Source organism: Orussus abietinus, unplaced genomic scaffold (genome assembly GCF_000612105.2).
Source record: "Orussus abietinus isolate OABI.00-Male unplaced genomic scaffold, Oabi_2.0 scaffold77, whole genome shotgun sequence".
Taxonomy (NCBI): Eukaryota; Metazoa; Arthropoda; class Insecta; order Hymenoptera; family Orussidae; genus Orussus; species Orussus abietinus.
Window position 1 is genome coordinate 468,410 of NW_019394245.1, and position 13,531 is coordinate 481,940.

At 33.9% G+C, this 13,531-nt stretch overlaps 3 protein-coding genes across 3 annotated transcripts; 2 read left to right on the forward strand and 1 right to left on the reverse strand.

Annotated features, from left to right (window-relative positions):
- Window positions 1–31: 31 nt before the first annotated feature.
- Window positions 32–12,757, reverse strand: LOC105694710 (procollagen-lysine,2-oxoglutarate 5-dioxygenase 3; the record flags this gene model as incomplete). Its single annotated transcript, XM_023433020.1, is given in 8 exon segments — window positions 32–810; window positions 2,179–2,325; window positions 3,345–3,449; window positions 3,587–3,908; window positions 11,058–11,285; window positions 11,573–12,026; window positions 12,114–12,451; window positions 12,526–12,757. Coding segments are annotated over 8 exon segments (2,111 nt in total), but the record flags the coding sequence as incomplete, so codon positions are not given.
- LOC105694712 (immunoglobulin domain-containing protein oig-4) lies at window positions 5,177–7,004 on the forward strand. Its single transcript, XM_012415632.1, has 3 exons — window positions 5,177–5,633; window positions 6,388–6,537; window positions 6,776–7,004. Exons 1-3 carry the CDS (start codon window positions 5,445–5,447, stop codon window positions 6,932–6,934), a joined length of 498 nt encoding a protein of 165 aa, XP_012271055.1. The 5' UTR covers window positions 5,177–5,444; the 3' UTR covers window positions 6,935–7,004.
- Window positions 9,080–10,691, forward strand: LOC105694714 (immunoglobulin domain-containing protein oig-4). Its single transcript, XM_012415633.2, has 4 exons — window positions 9,080–9,266; window positions 9,508–9,690; window positions 10,014–10,163; window positions 10,291–10,691. Exons 2-4 carry the CDS (start codon window positions 9,514–9,516, stop codon window positions 10,447–10,449), a joined length of 486 nt encoding a protein of 161 aa, XP_012271056.1. The 5' UTR covers window positions 9,080–9,266; window positions 9,508–9,513; the 3' UTR covers window positions 10,450–10,691.
- Window positions 12,758–13,531: the final 774 nt, after the last annotated feature.

Here is a 13,531-nt window from a genome sequence, read left to right on the forward strand (position 1 = left end):
TGAAAATATACCGAAATATTTATACACAACGTTACTGTCAAGCTGTTATATACAGTTCTGCTCGTACCAAGTTTTATTTCATTTTTTCTCCGTGTTACAACTCGTACAAAAACGTTTCTTCTTGCTTATAAAGTTATAAGCATTGGAAGTACTTTAAAGAGGTGTACATTCCTCAAAATTAACCAATAACTTACTATTACAGTTATTATTTATTATTAACAAGTATATATATTTACAGTTATTAATTGTCACAGTTCCTAAGAGAATACATATGATTCACATAACCGCATAAAATATATTTAAATATAAAAATAGTAATGAAGAGTATAGTCGTTTAGTTTCGATGACAATGTGACCCTTATATATCTGATATTTGTATAAACAATCGCGATTGCCATTACCTACAGCGATTACGAACAATTAACTTAAACCTAACGGGGATCATTGCGCGTTTACAATACTCGAGTTTATGACGTTGACCTAACATTTAGTTTCAGTACTCGTCTCTCCTAAATTCATTAATTATTAGGGGTCAACGAAGGAAATCATTATATACCTTGTGCCTTTAGTAACCAGCAAACCTTCATGATAGTGAGTCAAACGTCCAGGGTGCATTAACATCCATCCTGCTTTCGTATCAGTGACGGAGCAGTTATATCGAATAAATCTGCATCCACCACCCTCATAATCAACTCCGATTTGATTCAAAGCAATATTAATTGTGTACGTTGAAGAATCATGATGTGGTTTCAACGAAGGTTGTTCATCGGGTCGATATCTTACGACGAAATTCATCAATGACCTAGGAGGCTGAAGAAAAAGATCAATATTAGAATAAAAAATTAATACAAATGTTTGGTAAACAGTATATATAACGTCTACGTAGTGGGAATGTATATACAGTTTCCAGGACCATTATCAGACAAATCAGCTAACTGAATTTGCTAATTCAAACTATAACTTGAATCGTTAAACACAATTTGATGTCATTTATAATATATGGTGCTTATCGTTGCACATCATTTTGTAAAGAAAATAAATTAGGGCTGTTCAACGTATTAAGAAAAAAAAAACTTAGAACGCTTTGAAGAAATCTCTCAAATTAATTCCACGAGAACAATGGCATTGAATTGTATAAATAATGAAAAATAAAAAATATATAATACAATATCTAAGGGAAATTTCATCTTCTAAATTTCGGTATTATTTTGTAATCCTAATCAAAACCCAATACAACTCATACGACAAACATAATTACACCATTATAGTAACGAATATATTAAATACATACTAACGTACTATAAAGTCGCTAAATGCAGTATTAATACTGCTTTCTATTACGTTTCAGAATAAATTCTTGTCATTTGCATACACCTGATGTTACTAATGTAATTAAAAATTAATATTAAAATGAAATGAAAAATGTGCCTGCCTATATAATAAAAATAAATCAGGAAACTCGGTAGAGTTTCGCTTCAAATATACCCTAAGATACGTTTTACTTTATGCATATGATATATAATAAAATAGTTTCACAAAATCGAATTAATCCTTTTTTGTTACAATGGTTTCATTGTATTCAATTTAAGTATTCTGATTCAATTAAATTGACCTAAAGACAACTCTTTTAACAATGTCACTCAAAGAAAAAGAGGAGAAAAATCCAACAAAAAGAATCGAAATACCACTGAATTGATTGCATATTTAACGTTTTACGTTTTGTTAATATTGCCGAAATACTCGTGCTACCACAGTATCTCGGAAAATCGACTGATATTCCGAGTGAACAGGGTTTATTAACATTATAAATTCGGTATAGTTATACGAGTACTATGTACAAGTACTTATTTACACGTATTACTGGTGCTCTGTATAAAAATTTATATTACGAGCGTGTGGGATCGTTGAAGCCTATGCTACCAGCTGGCCACCGTTTAAAGCAAATTCAAAATACTTCCTTCCCCAATTTTTTCTAATATCCTAACGCTTACATATTCGGCGTATCCTGTAAATACTGCTTCCTGCAAGGGATTGACATATTCTTTAAGAAACTCTAACCAAGACTCGTCTAGACCGACTTGGGTCATGTGTATGTCCCTTGTGGGTACAGCCTCGTAACCGCCTTCAAGTCGTGGGTCCTAAAAATACGTGACAGGTATTAATAAAGTAAAATCTTACATCGTGGAAGTAGCCTGTGAAGACGAGCTCCTGCAGAGGTCTGACGTACTCCTTTAAGAAGTACAGCCACTGCTGCTCATAGTTAACTTGAGTCATATGAATATCGCGAGTGGGTACATTTTCATAACCACCTGCTAATCTGGGGTCCTGCAGATAAACGTTGTTATTTTATACCGCTAGTAACTATTTAGATATTTCTTACTTCTAGAAAGCCATTACCAATTTTTCACTGAATAATTTTCCGGAGCAAGTGAATGAATTAAATAAATACAGAATGGGGTAACTCTCCCTCTCTCACAGCCGAGAAACATTGATTTGGGTCCAGTTGATTTCATGGAACCAAGGAGATGTCTTTCGAGGGTAATAAATGGAGTTCTCTATTACTTAAGGTGAAGTGAAACACGTCGAGGAACTTGATCAACGTCGATAAAGAAGATTTTTCTAAATGCCTACGTTGCCGGCGTTCGTTTTTATATTGACAGCTGTGTCGAATTATATTGAGTATTGAGTATAATTATATTGTACCAAATGGCATACTCCACCTGTTGTTTTCGTACAATAATTATAAAGAAATCGAAGTAAAACTCCAGAAATCCTCTGAATTCGTGCTTTCTGAGGCCCTAATTGACTGCAGAGGGACCTCCTGCGCCATCTGTGATTTCCAAGTCAATTAAATTTTCACCCTGAGACCTCGTATTCCCATCGTTTTAGCATAGAAGCACATACGACACTTTTTTTGCCTTTATCCTGCTCAAATGCGAGTTTATCGATTACCAGACTGTTATAAATTGTCGTAAAATTGTCCTGACCCTTTCGATTCTCATATCAGAGCCTTCGATAATTGCATATTGATCGAAATATGAGAGCTGGACGTCATTTTAGTTCTGGTTTGGGCTGAGTTAAAAAATTTAAAAAAAAATCCACATTTTGAATATGTCAGGACAATTCTTAGATGATCAGGAGTGATGTGTCAAAGTTTCGGACAGTTTGGTCTAATACCCTTAAAAACAAGTGTTGTATTCGAATCGACTGTTTTGAAGGGGGTTTCACTTCACCTTAAATGAAATTTTCAGTGAAATAGACTTCTTTAGATAAGAAAATACCTAGCAAATCCGTCACATAATGTGCATACACTTTTGGAAAATAAAGTAAACTATATGACTTACGTGATTCGTGCCATCGGACCATTTCCCAAATGTTTCCACAATTTCTACCAACTCTTTAATAAACCTGGGACTCGCGATAGGGAACCAGTACACGTCTGGGCATGGCTGGAAAAATGTTTTGTACGCATTTTATAAAATAAAAATGATTGTTTTTACGATAATTACACATTACATTGTCGTGAATCCAGATTTAGAGTCACTTTATAGTCTTGCAAGGATAATGCGAAGTAGATTACAATTACCTGGATGTGCGTCTTATTCGGGGCAAAGCTATCACTGTAATTTTCGTGAATGTATCTCTTCTCCCAGTTTAATTTATTATCGAAGATCTGGTAAAAGTCAGGATGCGTCAACTTGATGTCATAATTGTCGGTACTAACGAGATGTCCAAATTCCAGCCTGTTACTGACGTACATAAAAATCCCTCTTTCTCTGTTTGCATGTGCGAAAGACATTTCACTGTCCAAATCGTCTTCGGTATATGAAGGCCGGGTTGCTTTGTTCTTGATTAATGTGGAATTGATCAGGTAACAATCGGTAACAAACGGCACGTTCCATAAACCTCTGAAATAAATACAACAATATTTACGAAAAATCATTTTCCTTTGGCGAAGCTTCAATATTTAATGGATTAAACGGAATACTTGACGAATTTAAATGAACGTACAACGAGAATGCTTTCAATTTATTACAAGTATAAACTAGAAGATATTGTTCGACGGTAGATATAGATTACTTGATTCCGATGTTTAGAATTTGCATAAGTTACTATATTATTAAAAACTTTCAATATTCTTTACATACATGTAAGAGAAGAAAAACTACAGTACTATTAGTAAATAATCTGCAGAAGAGAAATCATCATTTATGCATATCTGCCATGTGCAACGTGATAAAGTAATATAGAAGTCATGTTTTATGGAGAACAACAAACATATTCTACACGTGTATCCTATAATTTATCACATAATAACTAATTTTCCATATTCTTATTATTTCGGCATATGCAGATAATGTTGAAGGATTTAATTAGTATTTGTGAGATAGTTTCCTGCCGAGTTCCAGCAAATACAAAGCGCCAGGGTCGAGTGTTATCGTCACTTCTGGGACACGCTCCTTAAAAATGACATTGTTTTTCCCCGGTAATTGTTTAATGTTTTGGCAGGAGACAACTGTGGTGCCGTGATTGGCCGATGGCCATACCGGGAATGGCTTATGCATAATTATCCAATTGAGATTCATAACTCTGTCACCGGAGACTACGTTTCTATCGGCTCTGGTCCATTCATATTTTAGGCTGTAAGGCCGGACACATCTGTGCTCTACTGCGACAAAAGACGACGGAAGTAACTTACAATTTTTTGGTGAGAAACTTCTATTCAATTATTATTTAATTAAACAATGACCCGTGACACGGATTTAGAAAGTACTTGAAGCAAGAGTAGCCATGTCCGCTCACGACGTTTCGAACCGTATGAAAACAATATCAATGGTGACAAAAACAAACATGTACTGCGACAAAAGGCGAGGGAAGTAACTTACAATTTCTTGGTGAGAAACTTCTATTCAATTATTATTTAATTAAACAATGACCCGTGACACGGATTTAGAAAGTACTTGAAGCAAGAGTAGCCATGTCCGCTCACGACGTTTCGAACCGTATGAAAACAATATCAATGGTGACAAAAACAAACATGTAAACATACTTTTATGCATAGTAATATTTATAACAGAATTTATTTTTTAACAAACCAAAGGCTCGTATTTCCTCCTTCCATCGAGCAATTCTCATCGGAATGTTTCAATTCATTAATAAGCGTGAATGCTTAAATAATGGTTGATAATTACACAGTGACGGAAAAAAAAAATTGTAGAAGAAAATCTAACAACTATCATACTTTTCCATTTGTCTAGTGAAATAACCAACGTTCCTTGTGGCCTATTCTTTTAGCAAGTATTATGCGAGTATACATAGAGATCTTTTACCCACAATGTATCTATTTTTCATGTGTGCAAATAGTAAGTAATAAACGCGCAATAATCGAGTGTGATTACTAGAAGAGAAATATCAGTGTACAAAATATTGTCTCCACAGGTCAAATGAGAGTACATCTCTTCCTATATTTTTTTCTTTTACTGATCATGATCTGCATTGATACGGATGCTGCAAAAGGTGGAGGTGCAAGAGGAGGTCGAGGACGCGGAAGAGGAAGGTTGTACGGATCCCGAATGCCAATTTTAATTCCACATAGAAATCCTGCTAGTGCAAAATATTATGAAAACAAAGACGTGAGTATATGAGTACGTATAAATACTATACGTACAATACGGTCATGACTTTCTTTTACAATAAGACGAGTATACACTATTTTTTAAATAAAAAACCGATTTCAAAAAAGTAAAAAATAATTATGTACGAACTACTTATTCACTATCCACCGTAGACTTCTAATATTTATAGTTTGGAAAGTTTGAAGTCAGCGCAAAAAAAAGAAACGAAGTGTGTCAGTGTTTTCAATGTTATATTCCGTTTCCTTTTGTTTCTTTTTTTGTACGTCGACTTCAAACTTTCCAAATTAAAGATACTTAGAAATCTATAATAGTTAGTGGATAAGTACTTTGTACATCATTATTTTTTACTTTCCGATGCCTCTTGAAGTCGGTTCTTTTTTATTGAAAAGTTTTTATTTTTCGATTTTCAGTTGTTACTACTCTCATTATGGTTTTCAAGTTTTAATTTTGATTATATATCAAATAAAAGATGTCGGTTAAAAAAAAAAATAACCCAATCACGGTGTTTTTACTGACAACCGTACATGATTTCCGTTCTCTATCTTCGGATTTTATGATCTAATCATGATGATGATGATCATCAAAATCGATTAACCTGGGAAAAAATTATATGTGAATATACAAAAAGAAAAATATATACCGATCTAATTGAGAAGCTTCTTCTTTTTTTGAAGCCGGTTAAAAATATGGCAAATATATAAACCAAATATAACACTACTGATTCCTCTGTCTAATCTGTATTATTGTTCAGGGTGCCAAAATAGTTAAAGCATCGCACTTTGAATTAGAGTACATGCTTGGAAGAAAAATTACCTTCTTCTGTATGGCTAGAGGGTACCCAAGACCTGAGATTACATGGTTCAAAGATGGCATCGAGCTGTATCATCATAAGTTTTTCCAGGTATTTTCCAAAAAATCTTAGATTTTTATATCAAGTGTAGCTTTTACATTTGTGAAATATATTGCTCAGCTGATTTCATTTGAGCCAACAATTTAAACACTTTCAGATACATGATTAATTTAACTTATAATTGTCTTAGACAAAGAGTCAACTTTCACTGCTTTATCCATTAATTAATATAGTTAATATAGATCTTAATAAATATATCAGGGAATAAACAAGCGTGATTTATTTCCAGGTGCATGAATGGCCTCTTGGCAACGACACGGTTAAATCAAAAATGGAAATCGACCCGGCTACGCAAAAAGATGCCGGATATTATGAGTGCCAAGCTGACAATCAATATTCAGTTGACAGACGTGGCTTCAGAACGGATTATGTTATGATCTCTTATTAATCATTCCTTGAAATCGAGTTATATCGATTCAAACTATCAACACAAGACAACCAACTCCATTTCAACCGAATATAATTACACGTCGTTCACATTTGAATTTATATTAGTACTTAGATATTAGAAATGACATATCTTGACATATCATTGTGTAAAATATTTTACATGTAACTATCTGCATCATGGATTGCTAAGCTTTCACTATCTTTGCCAAATATGATTACACTTTTACACCATTCTCAACTGCCGCATTAATGTTATTCAAAATGTTCTATTTTGCAAGACTGATTAAACTTTGTACTACTAATAAGTTTCATTGTTTTCTTTTTTATAAATGTTAACTGTACTGGAAAATCATATTTTTGAACAAACCGAACAAATTACAGAGCCATGAGTTTGAATCATTTCAACATGAATATATTATTTTTAAGTAGATTTTCTTCATTTCCATTACATATAAATTTCCATCCGTAATGACTTCAAGTATATAAAGAAATATTAGATTTGTTTCAATATGATGTGCTTCTTGTTTTCATCGAAACGTGGAAATTAATTTTGGAAACAGATAATGCACTTTTTAGACTAAACGGTATTTGAATTAATTAAGAGTTTAAAGGCAAATAATGAACAAATGACATTATGTGGAAAATAATTGTTTACAGGCTGTATCACATAAAGAGACGTAATTAAACCAATTTGAAAGGTTTTTCTTCGAGCAATAAAAATAATTATCACGCAAATCTTCACACTTTCATTAAGAATGATGAATTTTAAAAGAATAATATTGCATTCTAAATATTTCATGTACGATGGTAATGTGATCATCATACTGAATTTATGCCTTTAAAATAAAAAAAAAATTTAGATGCTCGTATGTAGATTTATCTGACAGGGTGAGTTTGAAATCTTCAAACATTTTATGAAATTCTATTAAAATTTTATTAGCCTGTTTTGAAGAATTATAACGAAAAAATTGTAAAGAAAATTATAATAGTAATGTATGCCTGCAAGGCTGAAAATGTTAATCATTTCTAAATATATACACACAAGTGGACCCCTATTCATAGTTCAATTTGAAAAGTATAATTCTTATGCACATTTCCACGAAATCAGTTGTTTTTTTTCTTCCTCAACACTCCATGCATGTTTATGGTAACCCAACATAAAACTTAATATAGACCCCCTCATCTCGTTGTTAAGGTGAAGTGAAACACGTCGAGGAACTTGTTCGACGTCGATAAAGAAGATTTTCCTAAATGCCTACGTTCCTGACGTTCGTTTTTATATTGACAGCTGTGTCGAATTATATTGGATATTGTACCAAATGGCATACTCCACCTGTCGTTTTCGTACAATAAATATAAAGAAATCGAAGTAAAACTCCAGAAATCCTCTGGATTCATGCTTTCTGGACCCCTAATTGGCTGCAGACGGACCCCCTGCGCCATCTGTGATTTCCAGGTCAATTAAATTTTCACTCCGAGAACTCGTATTCCCATCCTTTTAGCATAGAAGCGCATACAACACTTTTTTTGCCTTTATCCCGTTCAAATGCGAGTTTATCGACTACCAGAGTGTTCTAAATTGTCGTAAAATTGTCCTGACCCTTTCGATTCTTATATCAGAGCCTTCGATAACTGTATATTGATCGAAATATGAGAACTCGACGCCATTTTAGTTCTGGTCTGGGCTGAGGTAAAAAATTTTGTTAAAAAATCCAAATTTTGAATGTGTCAGGACAATTCTTAGATGATCAGGATGTGTCAAAGTTTCGGACAGTTTGGTCTGATACCCTTAAATAAAAGTGTTGTATTCGAATCGACTGATTTGAAGGGGGTTTCACTTCACCTTAATGAAGCATAATTAGTCTACAGGAGGGGCTATCGCATTAGGAAGAACGGGCAATAGACCAGTTCCAACTATAATGAATTAACTATCCAAATGTAATGAATTAATTCCTCAAAATAAATAATTTGCAATTATTTTCAACAATTGACCTAGGAATGAAATAGATCTCTAGTAGTTCCCCTAAAAAAAGTCATATAGGTTTTAACATATTTATGAAATTTACGAACGTAAGTGCAATAACAATGGCATGTAATAATATGTTCGTAAAGTTAAACGAGAAATGAGGTGAAATCATGTTTAAAAACTGACGACAGGCATAGGTAGGATGGAAGTTTTCAAGGGATTTATGAGGCCTGTATACATGCACCATTTGATACAATCTGCAATAAGTCTGTAATAGATAGGAGAGGACACTAGGGGAGTAACGAGTACATGACTGTCAGCTGCATTGGTGTTCCGTGTCATTACTGAGCGCAGTCTGTACGTGGTAAGTACGCAGAGCAATGATTTTACAAAACTTTATGCAATATTCAAAAGGCCCTTTTAATTGAGATTGTTATACTGTCTGTAAATCACTGAATAATGCTTGCATTTAACTTGTACATATTACGTATCGTTTTTCTAGAATCGTAAATCCTACATGACTTACACCTGACATTGAGCGTTCGTCCCATCAAAGTTGCTCTTCCTGTTCCTGACTATAATACTGTTTTTACTTCCTTTTACAGAATATAATGTGCCGTACAAAGGTCACATTAATTTTATTGGCATTGTTGCTACTGAACTGTCAAGAAATTTCTGGAAGGAGGGGACGTGCAAGAAGCAGAAGTAAATCAAGAGTGCAAATAGGATTGCCAATTACCGGGAAATACAGAGATCCTGAGAGTGATCAGTACTATAATAACAATAACGTAAGTACTTTTAGCGTAATTATGACACGAAGCGGCTCGCATGATCAATTCGATAAATGCATAATGAGCCAAGAACGTTCAACTATGATTTCATGCCATTTTTACAATCTACGTTCTGAAATGAATCGTAAGTTAATTAATAATCACACGTAAATAAGTACACGCGTCACTTGAATTTTATATTCTAATTACAAAAACATAAAAAGCCTGTGATTATTACATCGTATTAATGTTTAAACCCGGGTTAGGCACGTTCAAGTGTAATTCTGATTTTGCATTGCCGAATCAAAAAATGTTGTAAATTTACATAAATATTTTTTTAGGGGGCTAAAATTGTATTGGCATCGCATTTTGATTTGGAATACGTTTTGGGCCACAAAATTGCATTTCTCTGTGTGGCTCGAGGTAGTCCACGGCCGCACATTACATGGTTTAAAGATGGTGCAGAAATCTACACGCATCATTACCTCCACGTAAGTGCCTCCATAAATAATATTAACAATACTCAATGTAGAAACAGTCTTACACTATAAGATAAAGAAAATGCGGTTATAATATTTCTTTACTGGTATAATTTTGTATATACGTATGTTCTTTTAGATTCACGAGTGGCAAGTTGATGCAGACAGAGTGAAGTCTAAATTGGAAATTGATCCAGCTACGCAAATGGATGCTGGTGTATATGAGTGCACGGCCGATAACATGTATAGCATTGATAGGAGGTCTTTCAAGACCGATTTCTCCATTGCATTCGATTAAATTAGGGCACAGAGCGAAGAAACATTAATAATGAAAATCCGTCTAACTGATCTATTTAATTTTCAGTCCCAACAACGGTATGTTAGATACTTTAAGTTCTTGTAACCAATTTAAAATTTGTAAGAATTATGAACCGAATGCAATGAAATATAAAGAAGCAGCAGGTTTCCTTTGATTTACCTCGTTGCAATACAATCAATTTTGAATGTATCCGGATGAATCAATTATAGCCTTAAAAACAGCACAAATAGAGTTGTTTAATAATTTCGACACCCCCGACTGTATAAGCTTTTTCATAAGAAGTAAATATTTTGTAATAGTTATGAAACTTTTTCATGTTTAGTAGAAATTAATAGGAAAGCTTTACACTATGTTGAATTTGTTCTGTTTATCTGCATAAATGAGTATTCTGATAACTGGAGATCTTAGATAAATTACAGGTACTGAAAGTAGGTTGTGGTAACCACACTGCTGTTATTTCTACAAATCTTAACCGTTATATGAAATTTACATAATTTGCCGTTAGCAGTTCGCCAATGTAAGTCAAAGCGCTTTTTCTAGAAAAATGGCTTTTACGATTTACGGTCAAGGTATTTTCTCACACTCACCTGCGCTCGTTATGTATGATTTGCATGTAGTCCGAACTACGCGCATAGAATCCATCGTCAGTAATGGCTCCCCAGAAGTTACTCCAAGCCTTGAATGGTCGAACTAATAAAGGTGCCACAATTCCTCTTTGTTGTTCAACCAGTAACTTTAGAGTAAATTCATTTGTTAACTGGGCATGCGAGTAGATAAAGAAGAACCCGGAGCAATTCTTCAGTAAGCAACTATCCCTAAACATAAAAATAATGATTAGCTCCACCTCATTTATTGAAAATGTAAACTATCTTTTTATTAAAAAAAAGAGATTGAAATTATTTCTTGGAATAAGGACTTCAAGTAGGTTCGGTATAATTTTAAAGTATTTGAAAAGTTTTTCTCTGAGTAACTTGAAAATAAATTTAAGCAAAAATGTTTTTGTTACAATTAGTACTCCGTGCTAAGTATATACAGAATTGTAAAAAAATGTTCAACTAAGAATCTCATTTACTATGCTCTACCATATTATAAAATATCGTACAGTGCCAGATTAATTGCAGCAACTTCGCTGATGTTGTCACTCGGTTTGATCTGTTTAACGCTCATGTACTCGTTGCCATAATTCTCAATGAATTCCTCGACAATTTCCTCATGATACGGTACGTTATTTCGCATAAAAAGATGTAACTTCGATTTTGGATAAGCTTGTTTATAAATCCCATGGAAAAATTCCTCCATGAACGGTGTCGGTTTCTCGATGAATATAGCGATCATTATAACTGGATAAGTTTCTGTTTTGTCTTTTTGAAGCTCGATGGTATCATCCCAGCAATTTAAACAGCCATCTTCTGGGCTCCAAGCGCGAGCTAAATAATTGCCCAAGGAATTCAGTACCACTTTGCTTGGTCCGTTTCCATGAATAACAAGCGGTACGGTGTTATAAGCCGTATTCTGGATGTAACCCTCGTTTCCTTTGAACCTTAATTCGATGTCGGCTGCAAACAGAAATATCTCACAATTCAGTTTTATACATTTTACAAAGAGTAATACTTCAATGATTTAACATGTTGTACTTTTCTCACCTACTGCTCCATAGAGATTCTGGAAGATGTCAGATCTGTGATCCAACTTAATCTTGTGCTTTTCCCTCAGAATGGGATTCAAGTATACTTTAGTGAAATACAGTTGGTCGTCATCGTCATCGTTAATATTCGTCGGTAAAATGGAATAAATATCTGAGGCGTATCCTATAATTCCTCCAGAATTTAAGTAACGCTTTCCTCTTATCACGTTTGGATACTCGGAAGCCAAAGAAACATCCGGCCAACAATGGCCCTCGGCAGAGAATAAAATTCGTGCTTCGGACTTCTTAAATCTCTCCACGATTTCTTCCAATGAACCAAGGAATATGACGTCATAACTAGAAAAAATATATATATCCATATTTAAAATTCTCTACTCTAAATAGCGGTATAACTCAGTTTTATGTTTTACCTGTCGGTAAACACGATGATTTTGTTCGAATCATCTTTATCTTCCTCGAGAGCTTCCCGCAGGTAATTGATTTTCTGACCACCGCCTGTACTTTTTCTCATACTTCCGCTACGCCAAGGTTTTCCAAGGCCAAGAACTACTAACTTATCCCGAAATCCATTTACTTCGGTGGACCTGACGATCCTCTTGTAACCATCTGTTTCGTTCGAAGCCACGACAAATACAGTAACATCTGAAATAAAATATGAAAACGTAATTCATCCATAATCACAAAATCATTATATAAGTCAGTTAACAAATATTAATCTTCAGGCAATACGCCATATAATGCACATTTCTTGTCCTTCTTGACATTGTATTTGAAATAAGAAATTTTACGCATTCTTAAATTTCTTTATTAATTCATATCAACTACCTCCAGCAGCATTACTTCTGACATATAACGTGTAAACAGAAAAATTATTCGTTCCATAGAACTATCATTTTTTTTATTTCTTTTCCTGACATGGAAACATTCAAAACGAATCTTCTGTAAATTTCTTCGTGAGCGTCGTTGACTTAATTTTAATTTAAAAAGCACACTTTTTTTGTAAAACGTGTCATGTCCAGATTGAGTTTAATGAATTTGTGCCTGATAATAGAATCACAAGATTTCCAGCTCGTAAAGGCGTCTTATGTCATCTTGAAAAGTAGTACCAGAGGAACCGTGATACACTTGGTGAATGTATTATGGTGCGCCTTGATATACTCCAAAGGTCTGACATCACTTTGCACGCGAAAGATTCTGGAATGCATTGCAGCAATATGTACCGCCACATGATATTGCACGTCTGCATACTATCCACACTTAATTTAAATACTAACTAAATACTGACTAAAATTAAATAAAACTCCAAAAAATAATATAAACATACTGCAGCTAATCCAGAGGATTTCCCAAATTATCAGTACATTAGTAAGAATAAACGTTATTGATACTATTTTATTATTTTTTAGGAATTTTTAA